Raw genomic sequence first — 19,038 nt, 5'->3', positions numbered from 1 at the left:
TGGGGCAACTTAGAAAAACAGTAATTACGATAGACCAGTGCCCTCTGGAGCTAGATGTTGTGTCTTGACCTTTGACACGACATCTAACTTCCGTCTTGTGTTTTCCCTGCGCAAAGTCGTCACTTGGCCTGGCTTTGGCCTTAAAAATGGCCTAATATGTCAGATCATGAGTCGTCCTTGGACTTGAAAAGTATTCTCGAAGACATACAAAAGCGGTTAGCTAATTTAGAGACGAAAAGTGTGGACGATAAGCAAGTCACTGAACAACAAGAGAGTAAAATGACGGTGTCAGAGAGCAGATGACATCAAATACGGTAAGTTTACTCAAGCTTAAACTCAAGGTGACATCGGTCAGACATATCATCAGCATCAACAGTATTTAAATGAACAACGACAAGAAACTTGACTGATTTGGAGATTCAAAAAGAATACAAGTGTATTCGTGAATCTCCAATCCTAATCCAAATCATTACCTAAATGCTAATCTCATCTCAACACCCTAATCAATATCAAAGTCTCTCAATTCTGAGGCCAAATCCATCTGGCTTCTGCTTATCCTAACACAAATCCTTATACTCTTATTACAGCACTAAAAGCCTTGTGGTAGTGACTCCCATTCTCTAGTCTTTGCCAAACAATTGTTCAAGATAACAATTACATACTTACTTGTACAATTCCCTTGAATATATCTGTCTTCCATGGTAAAGTTAATTTCTTATTAGTGAAGGTATGGTCTGTAACAACATCAGGTCTAACTGGTATGAGGTGTACAAAGCCATCACCTGGTGGTATATGGATACAAGGGAGAATGGTGCTTAAAATGGAACAAAATAACAGGGATTCAAATTCAACAAGAATCAGAGAATGGATTATTTCAACTATTCTCCTAAACTTGGTTTGCACCAAGATAAAATCAGGCCCATATTGCCTGTAATATGAACTTATGACAATCAGTCCATGAGTCTATATGGGTTAATTTTGATTCATGCAAATTGTGACAAAACTGAATCCATGGACAATGCTTGAAATGTTTTTCTATTCATTGCAAAAAAAGAAATGAGTTGGTGATACAGTGAAAGTATGGGGTACGATTTATTGAGGTCTGTAACAGTTAAGATTAGAGGGTGTAAGTCAACACATCATTAGGTGCACCTTTGAACCTTCTAGGAAATCATTTTAGATAAAATATCTAAATTTGCTGTCAGTGAACTGAAGTAAGGGAGTGTTCATAAATACTTTGGTGGGGGGTTGGAAATGTTTGAACCTCGGACGTCAAAAAATTTTTAATCCCCCTAAGGGACCATTCATTATTAATGCAGAGGGGGGGCAGGAGAATATTGAGCTTTATGGGTGAAAAATACCTAACCCCACTATTGCGATGAATCAATTTTACGTAACCCTCCCTATTGAATCAAACAAAATCACATACCCCCCTTTCAAGCACAGAGATTGGGATTTTGACACAGGGTGGGGGAAACAATTTCTTGAAGTATAGTGAATCCAGCTCTTTTTTGCAACAAAACAAGTTTATTGTACAAATGCACGCAAATTTTTTTGCCATTTTGAAGCTAAACTGATGAAATATGGTGCAAAAGTGGAATAAATTCGCGCGAAGCACACACAAATTTTGGGACTAAAATGGCCAAATATAAGGTTAATTTGGTAAGAAACCCACATACAGGCGTCAATATTGGGGGTATTTATCCCCCCCCCCCATCCCCCAGGATCTACGCCTCATGGTGGCATACCGGTACCAAGTTTCTTTTTTGACATTAGGGGGGTGGAGGGGGAAAAAGAACAAATTTCTTGAAGTATAGTGAATCCAGCACATTTTGGCGGTTGACTATATGAGCATGGTACAAATGCACACGTAGCGCGCAATTTTTTGCCCTATTGAAGCTAAAATGGTGAAATGGGAACAATTTCATGTGAATAAATAAGTCATTAGACAATTATGTATGGTATGATGAATAGATAATGATTGATATTGTTACTATATCATAGGCCTATGCAAGACCTTCCAGGATACTTGGTATTAGAAATAATAGTGAATGACTATTAAATTTCACATGACCCCCCCTATCAGGAAAAATAAAATCACATAACCCCCCCTGTTTGTCAAAGTGAAAATCACATAACCCCCCTATATTTTTCCCGGGCCCCCCTCCCCCATTAATAATGATTCATAACCTCATTAATAAACGCGATGTGTGCGATCCAATTACATTTAGTTATTTGTGAAACGCTTGAACGCAAATCGAGGTCATTAATATCTCACAATTGACCGCAAAATGCGTAATTGTTCCAATGTCGCACACAATTGACCGGCGTTATGCGTGTTGTTGTGCGTCGAACAAACTCTTGCTGCGCCGGCTGCAGATTTGGATTGCGCGCTACCATATTTGCACAGATTATGATACGCACTTTTGTTATTGGTCGTCATGTTTTAGCCTGATCGATTTTTGGAAAGGGAAGATGTAAAAATCATCTATTTTTATAAACTTTTTGAGCAAAATTTTGTGTTATTTTGTAAGGGAAGAGATTAAAGTGAGCGGTTATGAATGAGGTTAATAACTTTGCATCGGTAATATATCGGGCATTGTGAAAAATCTAAACATTTTGCTTTGGACCTCGGAATATCCTCGGGGCTACGCCCTCGGGATATTCCTCGGTTCCAAAGGCAAAATGTTTAGATATTTCACAATGCCCTCCAAATAACCGATGCGCAGTTATTAACCTCTAAGCGGTTCCTAAAAAAGGGTGGATTTTTTTGATCCCCCTTTTTATCGTCTAAAATTGTTTTGATCCCCACCTTCATGTCCTAAAAAAGAAACCAAAAATATACATCATTAGCAGTGGCATAGATTTCTTTTTGACATTGGGGTTGGAGAAAATTTCTTGAAGTCCAGATAATCCAGAACCTTTTGCCGACAAAATAAGTTTTATGATACAAATGCGCGCAAAGCGCACAGAAAAATTTGCCATGTTGAAGCTAAACTGTGGGGCACGCGCATTGCAGACAAATGGACACAATAAAGGCTTGTTATTGGTTGAAACGCTGCGGCAAGCGGCAGGAAAGTATGACGGGCGCTTTAGTTAATGTTCTGCTAAAAAGGTACATATTAATAATATTACCTATGTCTTCCTTCTCACAGTGTAGATTAGTAAATGGGTGGCTCCATAGTACTGTCCTTTGGTTGCGTAACTCAATGACACAAGAGAAATGATGAAGACCTACAGAAGAAGAATAAATAATCAGTATAAAAATACGAAATTCAAAAACTGACCAAAAAATACTGTATGCAAACACCTATAGCACCTCTGAAATTATTTCTTTTAGTGCTTGGTCACAGTGGAAAATAAGTGACAGAGTCTTTTGGTGACAATGTCATTTGTGGGGGATTTGTCTGGCTAAACATAGATCATTTGATGGCAATGGGTTTTTCTGTCCCTGGTAAGAGTTCAGTAAAAAAATCTGGTCCAACATATTTCATCTTTTGGTTGACAACAAGGTCTGTGCTAATACTTTAATAAATGTGATCTTTGAGTGATACAACCTCAGCAAATGAGTCAAGGCTAGTTGGCATTGTGGGTGTACCATTGTATGAGATATAAGAGTAAACATTAGACTCAAAGACGTTGCACATGATTTTGAGAGTTAAATATTACAGTTCAACCAAAATTGTGCTAAGATCCTTTCTTTACAATGTAAGTACTACTAATAGGTGAGTATGTGATTTGTGAATTGTGACCCGTTGGAAACTTTTAAATGTTAACTATGCCTATTACCATTGAACAGTCTACAATCCCCGAAATATGTCTTGAAACGTTAAAGCGTCTTTAGGGGAACATAAGTCCACCCACTCCCCCGTGCAATGTTGAAACGTGCAAATGTGTTCAGCGTGTCTGTAAAGTGTCGCAACATTGAATGATGGGGGGTGGGGAAGGGAAAAGTGTTAATTGATGGCCCAGCTTTCTTCTAATTCCAAATATTAAACATTTTTATCCACATTAAAAATACACTTTTGATTTCATTCAAGATGCCTAAAGCGTTTCAAGGACATATTTCGGGGATTGTCTGAGGCAATCGCTAAAATTAACATCTGATTTTAATCTTTTGGCTATAACTTTAAAACTACTTGATAGAATCACTCCAAATTTTCAATGAATATTAGTTAGTGCATAAGCTATGATGTGGGTATAAAATAAAACAACTAATTGTATCAATTTTGACTATATCGCCCTGCACTACAAGCAGGTTGCACCCATCACAAGTGTATGTCTACAATCATAGATTGAACACAATAGCGCTCTTTTCAAACATACTAATCTTACAGATGTGAGTGATCAGCATGATATAGTTCAATGCATAGGTATCGCGTGAACGCTGCAGTGCAGGGCAATATAGTCAAAAAACGACCATGATATAGTTCAATGCATAGGTACCTCGTGAACAAATTTCCATGACTATATTTATTAATAGATAGGATATGGTGTGGGCACAAAATAAAACAAACTCATCTTTTATTTAGGTAGTGGTCAAATAATTCTTTTGTACTCCATCCATTTGCATATCTTCTGGAGCGTGCCTATAGAGGAGATGATTTGAACTAATGACCTTATGTGCAAGCACTCTATAAGTAAATACTTATGAAACGTATGAAACTTGAACGTGTGTGTGTGTGTGGGGGTTATCTTACAATTGCTATAGTGCCCATATTCATGACCTTTAAAGATGTCCGGATCTATGTGTGTCTTTATTACAATTTAAAAAACAACAATCAATTATCATGCCATAGATAAATTAGGGTTTTAAAACTTATTTTCGTGTTTCACAATGTCAATTGTTATGAATATAGAAGAATAGTTTATCTTACAATTACTATAGTGCCCATATTCATAACCTTTAAAGATGTCCGGATCTATTTGTGTCTTTATTACAATTTAAAAAAATCAATTATCATGCCATAGATAAATTAGGGTTTTAAAACTTATTTTCGTGTTTCACAATGTCAATTGTCATGAATACAGAAGAATAGTTTACTGGTTTGAATAAGTCACACACAAAAAAAAAAGAAAAAAAGGTGAAACTGTTGGGGCTCGAACCACTAGCCTTTCGTTTCACCGTCTGAAGTACTGTCCATTACACCACGCTGTCATGTTGAAATAATTACGGGATTCCGTGATATATGGGTGCGCATTGCATTCTTGTGATTATGAAAATGGTAAACCTCGACAGACGATTTACATTTGCTAAAATCAGTAAAATGTAAATAATGTTAGAGCTAACAAAACGGTAAATAGTAAAATTAGATGTAGTTTTTAACAAGCTTTCAAACAAAACACTTTACAAATAAAAGTTGACACCAAATCGGCCTAAATTATGAATTTTGTCAACGGTTTACCATTTCTAAATTAAAGAAACTCCTTGTATTAATATTCAGTATTAGACTATGGTAAACCGTCAAATCACTATGTGATTCAATGGGACGATTTACAATCGACTTTACCATTTCAAGCAAATAAAATGATCAATTTTAAAGATATCTCTGCATGAGTTGGCCTACTTCATGAGCGTACTAATGCGATTTTTTTTTTGGTTCATTTTGTTTTGTTTTTTTGCTTTGGGGCGGGCGTTGGTCTGAAAAAGTTGAAAAAGGTCGTTTTTTGACTATATTGTCCTGCACTGCAGCGTTCACGTGATACCTATGCATTGAACTATATCATGCTGATCACTCACATCTGTAAGATTAGTATGTTTGAAAAGAGCGCTATTGTATTCAATCTATGATTGTAGACATACACAGGTGATAGGTGCAACCTGCTTGTAGTGCAGGGCGATATAGTCAAAATTGATACAATTAGTTGTTTTATTTTATATCCACATCATAGCTTATGCATTAACTAATATTCATTGAAAATTTGGAGTAATTCTATCAAGTAGTTTTAAAGTTACAGCCAAAAGTTTAAAATCAGATGTTAATTTTAGCGATTGCCTCAGACCACGCCCGAAATATGTCTTGAAACGTTAAAGCGTCTTTAGGGGAAAAATAAGTCCCCCCACTCCCCCGTGCAATGTTGAAACGTGCAAATGTGTTCAGCGTGTCTGTAAAGTGTCGCAACATTGAATGATGGGGGTGGGGAAGGAAAAGTGTTAATTGATGGCCCAGCTTTCTTCTAATTCCAAATATTAAACATTTTTATCCACATTAAAAATACACTTTTGATTTCATTCAAGATGCCTAAAGCGTTTCAAGGACATATTTCGGGGATTGTAGGTACACTGCAAGATTCTCATCTGTGTGACGCCGATGTCACCAGAATGTCACTCCATCGGAAACTACACCTCGGTTTTCCATATCGCCGGTCCGAAATAGCCGGGTAGCCAGCCTCCTAGGTTTCTACAGAGTGACTTCACGGGCGCGGTGACTTCAAGCAGGAGAGTCACACCGGTGTGACTACGCCTTGAATGGGCCTGGGTGCTCAGTATCGGCGTTTTGGGTTGCCGGTTTTGCTTTTATTGCCATATTTTTATATTCTCTTGATTTATTCAAATAATATTCTTAATTTCTTGCTTTTTTTAGGGGATTAGGGAGGGGAAATTGCAAACTGGACTTTAAAAATAAGGGAAATATTAGATGAATAAAATAAATGTGTTTAAGAAATAAACATGATCAGTAAACAAAGTATAATTCAATAAACTATTATATGATGAATAAAATACAGTTTTGTTAATTGGTGGTTATTTGAATAACTAAATAAATAAAAAGTTAAGAAATAAATAAACAGGAAGAAACCAATAAACTAAGAATGGAAGAAACACTTGAAAGAAAACAACTTTTTCAAAAAATTGCAAATAAAGAAGTTAAAAGTAGGAATATTATAAGAAGCATGTAGGCCTATTGATGAATTAAAATATTAAATGTGTAAAATAAATAAATAATTCAAATAATTCATAACAAGCATTAATATTTGCGTAATAAAAAATAAGACAATTTCAAACAAACATTGCAACAGGCCTATATTGATGTGACACCGATTTATAGGCATAGGCCTACTTTGATAACGTAAAAAATATCAACATGAAAAACAAATCAAACTAATATAGGCCTATAAAAACACCATTTTGAAAAACGGAAAAAGAAAATAGCACAAGCCAAAGTTTTGCATAAACTTACGGCAGTAAAAGTATTTGCAGTAGACCTTTCAGGAAAGTGACAAGAAGTAAAACAAAATGCATGCTAGGCCTATAAATCAATTTTAAATATAACAGAAAAATTCTTGCTTCAAAATAAGTGAAGTTTTGGCAAATCAAAATGTATAAATTGAAAATGCTAGGCCTATAATAGGCATAGGCCTACTTTGTGAACTTCGGCTGAAAATTAATATCTCTTTTAAAACTTTAAAAAACACAATTCGTCTTAAATATAAAAAAGTTTCAATAGGCCTATATAACGTTATCATGCAAAATATGAAAAAATAGGCATAATTTGATAGCAAAACATGTCATCTAACCACTGAAGCAATGATATAAGTTTTGTGGGAAAACAAGCAAACAAATAAACAAAATAAAAATGTTTGAAGTGAAACAAACAAACAAATAAACCAAGAACAAGAACTGCAAATAAAACACACAGTTGATGAGGTTATTAAGCAGGCAGCACGAAAAGAATTAAAATATTATAAAAGAGAACAATAAATAAATGAAACAAAATGAATCGGAAGTCTCACAGTTGAAATATAAATGATAAAGAATGCAAAAGCACGATAAAAACAAAACAAAAACAAAGACGGCAGTAGAACCACAGTACAGACCCACTGTACAGCATGCATCAATCAATTAATTATAAAATCAACTCCTTCCATTCATGAGCGTATACAAGCAGTAAACAAGCATGATACTGCGATTTGTCATCATCAGCGCCGTATTTGGTAGATATACGCAGCGCCCCCAGAGTGTTCGAACTCATAACAGGGTTCGGTCAACGACCTTTCGGCAGCGTAGTCACCTTGAAGTTCGCCGACTGGGCACCGAGCAGGCGACGCATGGGGCACTGGCTACGGAAGTCACTTTGATGTGACTACAAGATGTGGACCACTGTCGGAATCTAGTCGGTGGTGTACATCATGAGTCGCCGCTGCGGCATCGAGCAGGTAACACATCGGAGGCTAGCAGTTGTAGTCACTACGTGATGACACTGCTGCATAGTACCCTACTGCCTTGTTTCCGATGTAGTCGCTCTCCTGTAGTGACTCTGTCGGCCACCATAGGGTAGGTTATTCGGGAGTGACGGCGGTAGTGACTTCAGAGTTCCAGTGCGATGTAGTCACTCTGTCGGCAGGAATTTTGCAGTGTAGTTAGGGACCGTTCACAAACACTTGTTAGGGGGCCTGATGCAAAAAAAAGGGGGGGGGCCTGAAAAATTGTGACCCTCCTAAGGGGGGGGCCCTGAAAAAAAGACCACAAATTTTCCTGGAAAACTGAAATTTATATGCTTTTCTATGGGGTTGACCCATAATTTTCATGTCAAAAAGGGGGGGCCCTGAAATTTTTGAGGTATGTAAAGGGGGGGCCCCGAAACATTTTTGCGATGAAATTTTTTTGCATCAGGCCCCCCTTACAAATGTTTGTGAACGGCCCCTTAGGGTAAATGATTTATGATATGCTATCTAAACATAACAAATCACATACTCCTAAAGCATTAAGCAATAACATGACTATAAATGTGTATCTGTTAATATGCTACCTACCATACTGTGTATCAACATCATCAAACTTTGGTTTCAAACTCGGTGGTATATACTCTCTAAAATGAAAAATAAAATAAAATTCATTCACATTCCATCAGTTTTGACACAGCCTTCTTTTCTACACTTATTTTCTGTTTACCTTCTTTACTTGCTTTCTGACCTTTGTCTTAACCACAGGCTATAAAGTCCTGCCTTTTATCCTTTACTATTTATTATCTACATTTAATATGTTTGCATGATTTGATATTTTCCATTTACTTTTATCATGACTAAATCTTCATAGATCTCTCATCCATACTTAGGAGTACAGCTTGATGACAAGCTAAATTGGGCTGAACAAGTAGACAATACAGTGAAAAAGGCAAATCGTTTAGAAGAAATCTGTGGTTCTGTCCAAAGGAGGTAAAGACAACTGCTTTCATCACCTTAGTTCGACCCAAACTTGAATATGCAAGCTGTGCATGGGATCCCTACAAAGTGGGACAAATCAAGAAATTAGAAGGGGTTCAGAGAAAAGCAGCTCGCTTCTGCATGAGGAACTACAAGAGGGAAGCAAGCGTCACTCAGATGATAGCTGAGCTTGGTTGGGAAACACTAGAGCAACGGAGGGAGACTGAACATGTTATTCAAAATTCAACACAACTTGGTTAGTATCAAGCCATCGCAGGGCCAATTTAACATACATGTAAAGCATGTTATTTGGTTTGAGGGGGAAATAGGGTTAAAAAGGGCCAATTTAACATTAAATCTATCCCAATTTCACTCAAAAATATTTGTCTGAGAAGACAGTCTGCCCCACCGCTAATGTCCCGGTCAGGGATTTCAACAGATCTTGCAATACTTACTTGCTTGATGTACCAAGACAGCATCGTTGTACAAGCATATGGTTGTGTACACATAGACTAATGAATGCTATCTCACCTCCATCCTAAATAGCAAAGAAAGGAACATACATCATTATTATAATTTTCATGACAAATTCAGATATGTCAATTGGTCAGAGCCAAAAGGTCCAAAGTACAAAAACGCCATTTAATGATACAGGCGTTTTAGTACTTAGGCCTTCTGGCTCTCACACATTTTATGCATAGTGTTGCACTTTACATTTTACATTGTGGCTACAGCTTCGTTATGGCTGACCTTGCTAAGTGTTGTAAGGATTTTGGTACCGAAATCTCATTTTGGCCAAAAATGCACTTAATGTTTTACACAAGATATGTCAACATGCAGGCTATGTGGAAAACTTAAGATAATATATCTTTATTTATGATAATCATGGTTTTTTATGATAAGTACCTTCCATGTTGCCAATAGCAACCCTTGATTTATAACATGCAGGTTAACCAAATCATCACATTCCACAATTGCATGCTGGGATGGATTCAGCTGAGTTTCTAGAAGGAGTGACCTCTGACATGCACTATTATATAAAAAGACAAATTGATCAACATAATCATGCATTGAACACAAAAGCCAAAACTAATACATCAATTTAAAAAAAATGATTTTATGAAGCAATCTGGTCTATGGGGCCAAAAGTGGCAAAGATAAAGGCAAAAATATGGAATGTAAAAACCCCAATAAAATACAAAACACAAAACTTCAGAACTTTAGAACCAAGTATGCTAGACATCTGGTGTTTTCAGTAGTATGATAGCCTACAGTTTGTATAATGTAACAATTGTATACTTTGATCAGCTTGTAATCGGCAGGAAATGTTAGGAATTTAATTAATAAGTTGTGATACTTCTGACGAGTTGTCACAAGACAATTCTTGAAAAAAAATATATTGATATTAATCCACTATGGTATAAGGCCTGCCTATTATTACGAACTCATCAAACTGTAATAACTCAATAGACAAAAATATGAATCAAATACTGGACTCACCAACGATTTTTTTTCAGTAACGTTGCGACCCGTTCACCGGGTCTTCATCAGACTGCGCAGAGACTTGACTGATGGTTTGGTCACGTGATGGTAATCGGCGAGGAAGTAGTTTCACGGTGGGGTCCCAGGCGTGTGATAGCAGGGATCGGTTGCCCCCCTTCTTGTTGAGTACTGGCTGCTCAGCTCTTTCCCGGATGGATTCTTTCACTCCCCTCTCAAACCACCTCTCCTCCTTGTCGAAGATTATGATGTCGTCGGCATTGAATTGGTGGCCAGAGAGTTTTGAATGGGTGAAGACTGCGGAGTCCTGGTTTTCGTTGGAACTTCCTCTCCGGTGTTGATTGAAGCGAGCTTTAATGGACTGTTTTGTTTCTCCTACATAAGACTGGGCACAGCTAGTTTCAGAGCATGTGAGTCCATAAACTAGGTTAGACTGTTTGTCTTTTGGAATTTTGTCTCAACAAGAAGGGGGGCCTCCGTTTCCTGCTATTACACGCCTGGGACCCCACCGTGAAACTACTTCCTCGCCGATTAGAGGTTAATAACCGAGCGTCAGCTGATTTGAGGTGATTGTTTGAAATCGGAGGGGTTTGTTTTGGTCCTGAGGAATTTTCCCAAGGCGTCAGCCCCTGAGGGAAAATTCAAGACCAAAACAAACCCTCCGATTTCAAACAATCATCGAAAAATCAGCTGACGCTACATGTTATTAACCTCATTCATAACCGTCCTTGATGTAAAAAGAAGGATTTTAACCATTATTTTGTTCCCCAAAAACATAAATCGGTCCCCTTTTGATCATGTCGAACCCTCGTTTCATACCTTCACCCCTTCTATAATTATGCATTGTTCGACCAAAATACAATTTAGAGGGTTTCCCGTCCATCATCCGCCCAGTAACAAGTTTTGACCAATCACAACGCAGTATTTGGAATAATTTAATATTTAGTAGTTGCGATGTGTTTTAAATGTCATCCATGTTCCAGGGCCCGCTTAGCATTTCCTTTCGAAGTGCGCGGGAATTTTGTCGCGATGTCGTTAATTATCAAAATATGTAGAAGACAATGCTATTGGAATGTCGAGGAAATACGTCGAAAAAATATGGAATACTTCACAGTTGTGTTTTTCTTGGAATATAATATCTTTGTAAGGACCTCGACTGCAAGCAAGACGGAAATACAGGATAGGAAACTGTACCAAAATGCAATATTATCATGGTTTATTACATGTTGAACCTGACCCACTTTGCAAAAACATAATCATGTACGTGGAAGCATGGTGTTTACAGCTGACAGCTCACTTCATGAGGTTCTAAAATCGTGTAAAATTGTGCAGTCTACAAGGTAAGCTATTATAGTCCGGATCTCATATTTTTAGCAATTTGCTAGTATAATCTAGATCAATTGCAAGCCGGGATTGCTAGAGCCCGGTGCTAGAGAGCTTGCATAAATTGCAAGCTCATGAGCTGAAAGCTGCTGAAGCTCCATTGTCGACCAAGACGCATACATGATCATGATGATGTACACGTGCATACATGTCTCTCGCCATGTACATCCTGTACACAGTACATGAGCTAATAATAGTACTGCATCACATTGTTACATGTATTTCACCAAACAATCTAAACATTAAACATTATTATCAAACAAATTAAGTGTTAAATAGTCATGTAAACAGTGAACACAAGTCACGCTTTTACATGTAAATATCACACTAAACAGGTCAAAGTTTAAAGTCACCTCATGAAAATCATGACCTACATTTGAAAAATTTACAAATCAAGCTCATCCAAGGAGTTTTAAAATTGCTCATACTATGCTATGGTTTAGATTTAAAACCATGAGATGATAGCTGATGATTTGTGGAACAGCAACTGTATTATGGTATGTACAATAACCTCATTAAAAAAAATAACACTATTTACATTACATTTACAGTCACATTTAGCATTTTTGTCACTGAATGAAGAGATTTTGACACTGCAATTTTAACCTCAATTGTTAATTTCAAATTAAGCTTACAAAAAATGTAAGTTAATCGCCTACTTTGATGCACATCACATGGCATCTATCACTCAAATGTGAACTCATCAAGATAATTTTTTTGGCTACAAAATAGCCGGTTACCATTAAATTAATTTTACATCATGCATACATCATTCGTACTGTGCATTTAGAAGTTTATAGAACTTAATCATAGAGATCATTTCTGAAATGGCAATTGTACAACTACAATCACATTTGATTTGTATAAATTTTAAAAAAATGCACTGAAAAAAGATTTGGTTATTTCATGTGACATGTTTACAACCAATTCACTACATACATGCATAGGCATTAGGCATACAGCAATACTACTATAATATGTGTTACCGTAATTATTTCAGTTCTTTTGATAAATGCTACAAAATTGCTGTTTTTACATGTAGGTCAACATGCAGATGATTATTATTGGAAATATGCAAAACGTAGAGCAGATCATTTTAACTTTCACATAAAGGTTTGGTTTATTGAGCGGATAGCATTTTCTGAAACAGGCTCAAACAGCAGTACATGTACAATCTGCACTTCATAAAAAAATAACACTATTTACAATCATTTGAGTTATTCATGTATTATTGTAAAAAAATGCAATAAATTTGGCTGATTACAATTTCTTTGAAGTTAAAGCTATATATTTAATCACTTAATCAGAATTTAAATAGCATGTCAGTTGCAGTGGCTATTGTCCAAAATGAAAGTTCAGTGTTGCACCCTGAAAGTTGCAGTTGGTGAACATAGGGTGTAAATTTTGTGGATTCACCATGTTCACCACATTTGCTGCAGAGCTTGTTGAGGCTGATGAAGCTGTGTTCATGGTGTTGGGTGGACGCCGCACTACTGCACTGGTAAGAGATGGCTGAGCTGGGATCATTGGCATTGCTGATGTTGTGGGTATTGTTGGTAGGCCTAGTGGTGCTGGTTGTGCTATGGTATAATTTGCAGGTGATCTTATTGAAGATGCTGGTATCAGAGACACTGTAGGTGAAGCAAGAGTTGCCGTTCTTGGAATCTTGCGTTGCTGACGGGACAACTCTTGGGTCATGTTGCGCTTCTGTCCGTCACTGGCGTCACTACAGTAGCTTTTCAGGCTGCTGCTGTTCCTATGCCCAGATAGGCTACAGATGGTTCGGTCACTGAAGCCAGCATTATTCAAAACGGTAATTGCAGCTGCCCGGATCGAATGATTTGTGTAGATTTGGCTTAGATTTGCCGCCTTTGAGATGTTTGTCATCATATTCCCTATGGTGTTATGTCCTACTGGAATGTTATCATACCAGATGGCACCAGATGCGAGCCTCTTGGGGCGTTGATAGAACCACTCACATGATGGGTGCAATTTGGAGAGGTAGAGCTTGAACGCTCTTACAGGACAGTTGTCCTCGCCTGTTTCAGAGACCCGTTTGTTCATTTGATATGTTTCATTGAGCGTACCAGGATGGTTTTTCTGGTGCTCGTTGAATGTCATTGTAATGTACTCCTTCCCTGAGGCATCCTGCTTAATTGCAAAGGAATCTCTTTAAATCTCGTAAGCCTTCCTCCCCCTCCTGCAAAAAAAAAAAAAAAAGTACTGGCATTGGAAAAAACTAGTCTCTGTAGACTCTGGGGATTGTTCATGGATAGAACCTTGGTATCAAACATCTTTGATAGATCTTCAGTTGTAATGGGGGGATAGTGCTTGCTGGTATCTTTTCCATCTCTTTTCATCACTTTTAATGCCCCGCTAAATACATTGTTGGCTGATTGAAATTGCTCGCTGCGAATAATATTAATTGTCCTATTAAATGGCGGAGACGAGATATATCTCTGCAACGCAGCCCTGATGTTGAGAAGACTGGACTTGGAGTATGGTTGGCCATTCTCTTTACGTGCTGAACCATAGAACTGTCTCAGTAGCTGACATAATGTATCTGGTGGCAGGGTCTCAAATTTCTCATCGTGGTTCGTAGCCTTGCACCATTCTGCAAAGCAATAAAAGAAAATACAATGCCAAAGTAAATTATTTGTTGATTGCAATGTTAGCTTTTTTAGGTTTTGTTTTTGATTTTGTTATAAATATTGACATGTGACTTTCATTAATATTACATTTTATTATTAGGCCCTTTCTTAGTCTTTAAGATGCAGGCTTTGACTGTATGAACTGTGCATGTACATGTACATCTTGTACTTTGTTATTTGTATAGGCCTACATTGTCAATTTGTCATGCACAATTCCATGCTAATTTATACTATTGAGATGCTCTTGATTGTTTCTTTTATTGAGAACTGGCTGGGAATTTACTAAATGGTCTATGAGCATGATGAGTGAACTGAGATTATTTTATCGAGCGTGTGAACATTGTGTACATTAAATTGTGTCAAGGTCAGGGAATCCCATGATATTTGGGGCATGATCAACCTCGCCGCTGTTGCTTTCGCAGTACAGTGGATGTACCACCGTGCACGTGTACTGCCCGTATCGAAGATGCATGGGAGCATTTGGACTCGGGAAGTGAACTTGATATTTTATTTGGTTTTATTTACCCTTAATCAGCCGCACTGCCCATGCTGTTGTGTCCATAGTCTTCTTTTCATGACGTGCACTTTCTAGTTTAACTAGATCTGCTTCACTAGTGTCAGCAAATCTTGGTTGCTTGGCTGGCATCCCCGACTTCGCCACGGTTTTGGCCGGGTACTCATGTGGTAGTCACTGGTGCTGAAATGGGGTGAATTTCCGATTGGTTCGTACCATGTTCTCTCTCAATAGCTTCTATTGTCTCTACTATATCATCATACTCCAATTCATCCCATAAATTGCTAAAATTAACCTCTAAATCCATGTTTACAACACATCGGATTCTAAACTTCGTATCGGTGCAGCCGGTTCTTCAGCTGAAAGTCGGCCGCCGGTATCGGCAGAGATCAAACGTCAGCAATCACCATGGAAATTAGGGCACGGAAGTCATGTTTCATTTTTCAAAAAAAATCTTTATTCACATTATTTATTACAAAACTTAGTTGATTAATGTTACACAAGATTACTATGTACACGTATTTTCCTACAATTACGTTCTTTGTTTACATTTTCTTGTTTATATTTTGCGCCGGGTTTCGCGTGTGCAATTTATTTTTAGTGGTTATCGCCATCTTTAAATTCGCCGCCCTCATTTGCATAATAAAAGAAATCCATGTTCGGGGCCCCAATCAATTAAAATTCGGTGAAACGTCACGATTTCAGGTCATTGTTGTGCGCCTGACGTCACGAGACGCGGTCATTATACTTTTTCAATGACCTGCAACTGCGTTCGCGTATTTGAAATTTATGATCGGTGATTGGATTAAATACATCGCGTATGGTAATGAGGTTATGAATTACCATCACGTGACCAAACCATCAGTCAAGTCTCTGCAAGAAGTTCGATGAAGACCCGTGAACGGGTCGCAAGCGTTACTGAAAAAAAATCGTTGGTGAGTCCAGTATTTGATTCATATTTTTGTCTATTTTACACTACTGGATGACTCAAAACATTCATAATCTTGTAATAACTCAATTTCAAAATGTCTCCTTTGGCCTCCATGGACCTGTTCTCGGGGAAGTGTCATATTTTTTAGCTATTAATCAAGACCCTACTTGTAATATCAGCATTTACACTTTTCACCTTTACACTACATTGAAAAAAATGTTCTGAGAGTGATTTAAAACCCTCCAAACTCATACAAGACACCCAAACTACTCAATTTGATTAATTCCACATGTAGCCTACATGTTTATAAATAGGTTTAATAATGAAAACAGAATAACTTTTTTCTGCTTTTGACAAAGGTTAACTATACATAGAGTCATTTAGAACAAAACCACAAACACAACTTACTTTGCAGTGTCAGCACTTCCATCTTTCCTAAAGAATATTGGCGACAAGGCAAATATGGCCAAGCATTTGAGACTTTTGACAGGTGGAGGCTCTAAGCTGTACCATCTTATAGTAGTAGTTGTAGGAAAACAAAAGACATCAGAATGCTGGAATATGTGTTCTGTTTTGTTAATATCAGTCAACACCAGCTGCCATGTTATGCAAAGTTTCCTGTTGTAAAGATATCAATTAAAAATGTTTTAATTACTATAATTTGGTTCATCTCAAGTTTGGTAGTGACGTATGTGCGTATTTCCCGTGCCGCAGTATCAAATCGTGTGCGTAAAGTTAAACACCCTAAGTGTGCACGCACGCGTACATGAGCATTTTGTTGGCACACTTGCAGTGCAAAAACGAAGAAGCATTGATGTCACTACCAAACTTGTGGTGAACCAAATTATAGGGCTGTGTTGTGCAACCAGGTATGGCATACACATGATTTCACACCACCAAATAGAATTATATGGTTGTGCGCCCTTAATTTCACTTCTCAGAAAAACCCATGCATTCTCAATTTTTAAGCATTAAAATGAGCAGAAATTTGCATAATTTTAGCCAAATTTGGATTGGTCATGATTTGTAATATTAATTCCTGCAAGTGTACCACAGATGGGAGAGATCGAATGACTTTTAATGATTTTAAGTAGCCTTTTCTTTACAGAAACACTGGCATGGTTTTGCCTGAAAAATAGGAAATTCCCAGACATCGTAGACTTTGAGGGCCAGTCGTAAAAAATAATGACGGTCAACCTATATTTTTTCCCAGCCAGAGGGATCAGGCAAGGGCTGATTTCAACCATCATAGCTGTCGCTAAAACTGAGTCGCTCCTGTGAAGAAAAAATGACGTTTTCTTAAGGCAAATTTAGCACATATCTCTATGGGACTCTGATTTGGTGGTGTGAGATCATATGAGCTATCTTTAATTCTGTGTATAATGCATCATCCTAAACATATTCAAGAGGTGTAGAAAAGTGTGGCCCACCATTACTTGATATAGTGTCACCCCCACTGACAGGTAATATTGGTTGCCAACAAAAATGGTTAATTGTTGCTCTAAACTTTTTCCCCAGGGTGCTCAAGGGTCCAAAAAGTGGGGGAGAGGGGAGGGGTAAGGAGTTAGTAGCATCTTATAACCATATAGCTATTGCTATACAACATTCAATGCCACCAGCAATGCAGATGCACATTAGAACTTTTGATCAATTTTGTCCAGATGAGCCTTATGTCCTGGTATTTCCAAGTCGGGGAAACTTACCCCCACCCCTGGTTGGTATGCTTCTGCATTGTCCTCATATAGCTAAATTGGGTCACATTTGCTGAAACTTAATATTGATATTATATATTTAATCAATTCTGTATTTTAACTAAAACTCGGATATCTATATCCCAGCACTAAAATTTTGATAAATCAAAAAACAAACAAAAGACACCTGTTATCAATACAGTGGTACTTACTGCAAAGCTTTTTCAGTGTTGGCTGGCATAAATGTGTATGGGCTTATTTTCTTCAACAGTGCTGTGATTTTGTGGTTTCTTCTTTTCCTACACCTGGTGTATATGTAAAAGATGGGGGAAAATAGAGCACATCAAATCTTGGTAAGACACAGTTGGAAAAATCAGAATTGTTGAGCAATCAATTAGCTCAAGACGAAAAACATTCAGGTAGCTTTGAAAGTACTTCGGTAAGTACGAGGGCTTAGAGCCAGAACTAGCTATGTCCATTTGTTTTCTCAATTACATGTTACTCATTCGGCAACAAATGTACGGTTAATTATGCTCTTCATAATAAATGCAAGTGACTGTGGGGTATATTCATGGTCACTTTAACAGTTAGTTAGACGCAAGTGACCATGCATATGCCCCAAAGTCACTTAGATTTTCTTATGGAGGGCAGAATTTGTTACCTAAATGAGTAACATGTAATTGAGAAAACAAATGGATATAGCTAGTTCTGGCTCTAAGCCCTCGAAATGGACATCCTTCCCCTCACTGATTGATGATTCAATTTTTTGAAATAAAAAAAAAAAAAAATAACAAATTTCACATGTTTTAAAAAGTACATTGTAAAAATACATCTTAAAAAGGAAGCAGATTTACAAGATTACAATTCCAAACATAAATATTGTTAAAAACAGGATCACCTAGAAAGTCATAAATAAATAACAACTTATTTCCAATGGGGTCCACAATACTTTCTCTATGACTTTTGTTCTTACCAATGTATACATTCTCTCTTCCATTTAGTCTCTGGAGGTCCTTTTAATGGAGTACCAAGTCGTTGTCCTTGCTCATCTGGTTTTACTCTGGATGTGAGCTGTATAAATAGTTTCTCCCATATCAAGCTGTACAATAATAATACAAACATGATTAATAGATGGACCTATCATCAGTGACCGTGGAAAAAAGAGATAAAATTATTCTTTCTTCCATGTTGTAACATATTGGTTGTTAAGTAGTTCATCTTTAAGAC

The 19,038-nt window shown here is 37.3% G+C and overlaps 2 protein-coding genes across 5 annotated transcripts in view; both read right to left on the bottom strand.

The window, feature by feature from the left end:
* Positions 1–19,038, bottom strand: part of LOC140135584 (F-box only protein 15-like) — a 46,390-nt gene that overhangs the window by 3,406 nt on the left and 23,946 nt on the right. For all 4 annotated transcript variants that reach the window (XR_011856545.1, XM_072157123.1, XM_072157125.1 and 1 more), the window contains exons 5-12: positions 18,785–18,910; positions 18,024–18,116; positions 16,529–16,738; positions 10,048–10,171; positions 9,597–9,679; positions 8,752–8,807; positions 3,136–3,234; positions 667–782 (exon numbers count right to left, since the gene is read on the bottom strand). Coding sequence is in view for 3 of the 4 variants with exons in the window: in XM_072157123.1 (XP_072013224.1) it covers positions 667–782; positions 3,136–3,234; positions 8,752–8,807; positions 9,597–9,679; positions 10,048–10,171; positions 16,529–16,738; positions 18,024–18,116; positions 18,785–18,910 (907 nt within the window). In the remaining variant the exon portion in view is untranslated. The remainder of the gene's footprint in view (positions 1–666; positions 783–3,135; positions 3,235–8,751; positions 8,808–9,596; positions 9,680–10,047; positions 10,172–16,528; positions 16,739–18,023; positions 18,117–18,784; positions 18,911–19,038) is intronic.
* Positions 14,142–15,321, bottom strand: LOC140136362 (uncharacterized). The gene is made up of 2 exons (XM_072158090.1): positions 15,201–15,321; positions 14,142–14,638 (listed from the first exon to the last, which is right to left on the bottom strand). The coding sequence occupies exons 1-2, from the start codon at positions 15,319–15,321 to the stop codon at positions 14,142–14,144; spliced, it is 618 nt and encodes a 205-aa protein (XP_072014191.1).

The sequence above is a fragment of the Amphiura filiformis genome, chromosome 16 (assembly GCF_039555335.1).
Source record: "Amphiura filiformis chromosome 16, Afil_fr2py, whole genome shotgun sequence".
Classification (NCBI taxonomy): Eukaryota; Metazoa; Echinodermata; class Ophiuroidea; order Amphilepidida; family Amphiuridae; genus Amphiura; species Amphiura filiformis.
This window is presented reverse-complemented; position numbering and strand designations above follow the sequence as displayed.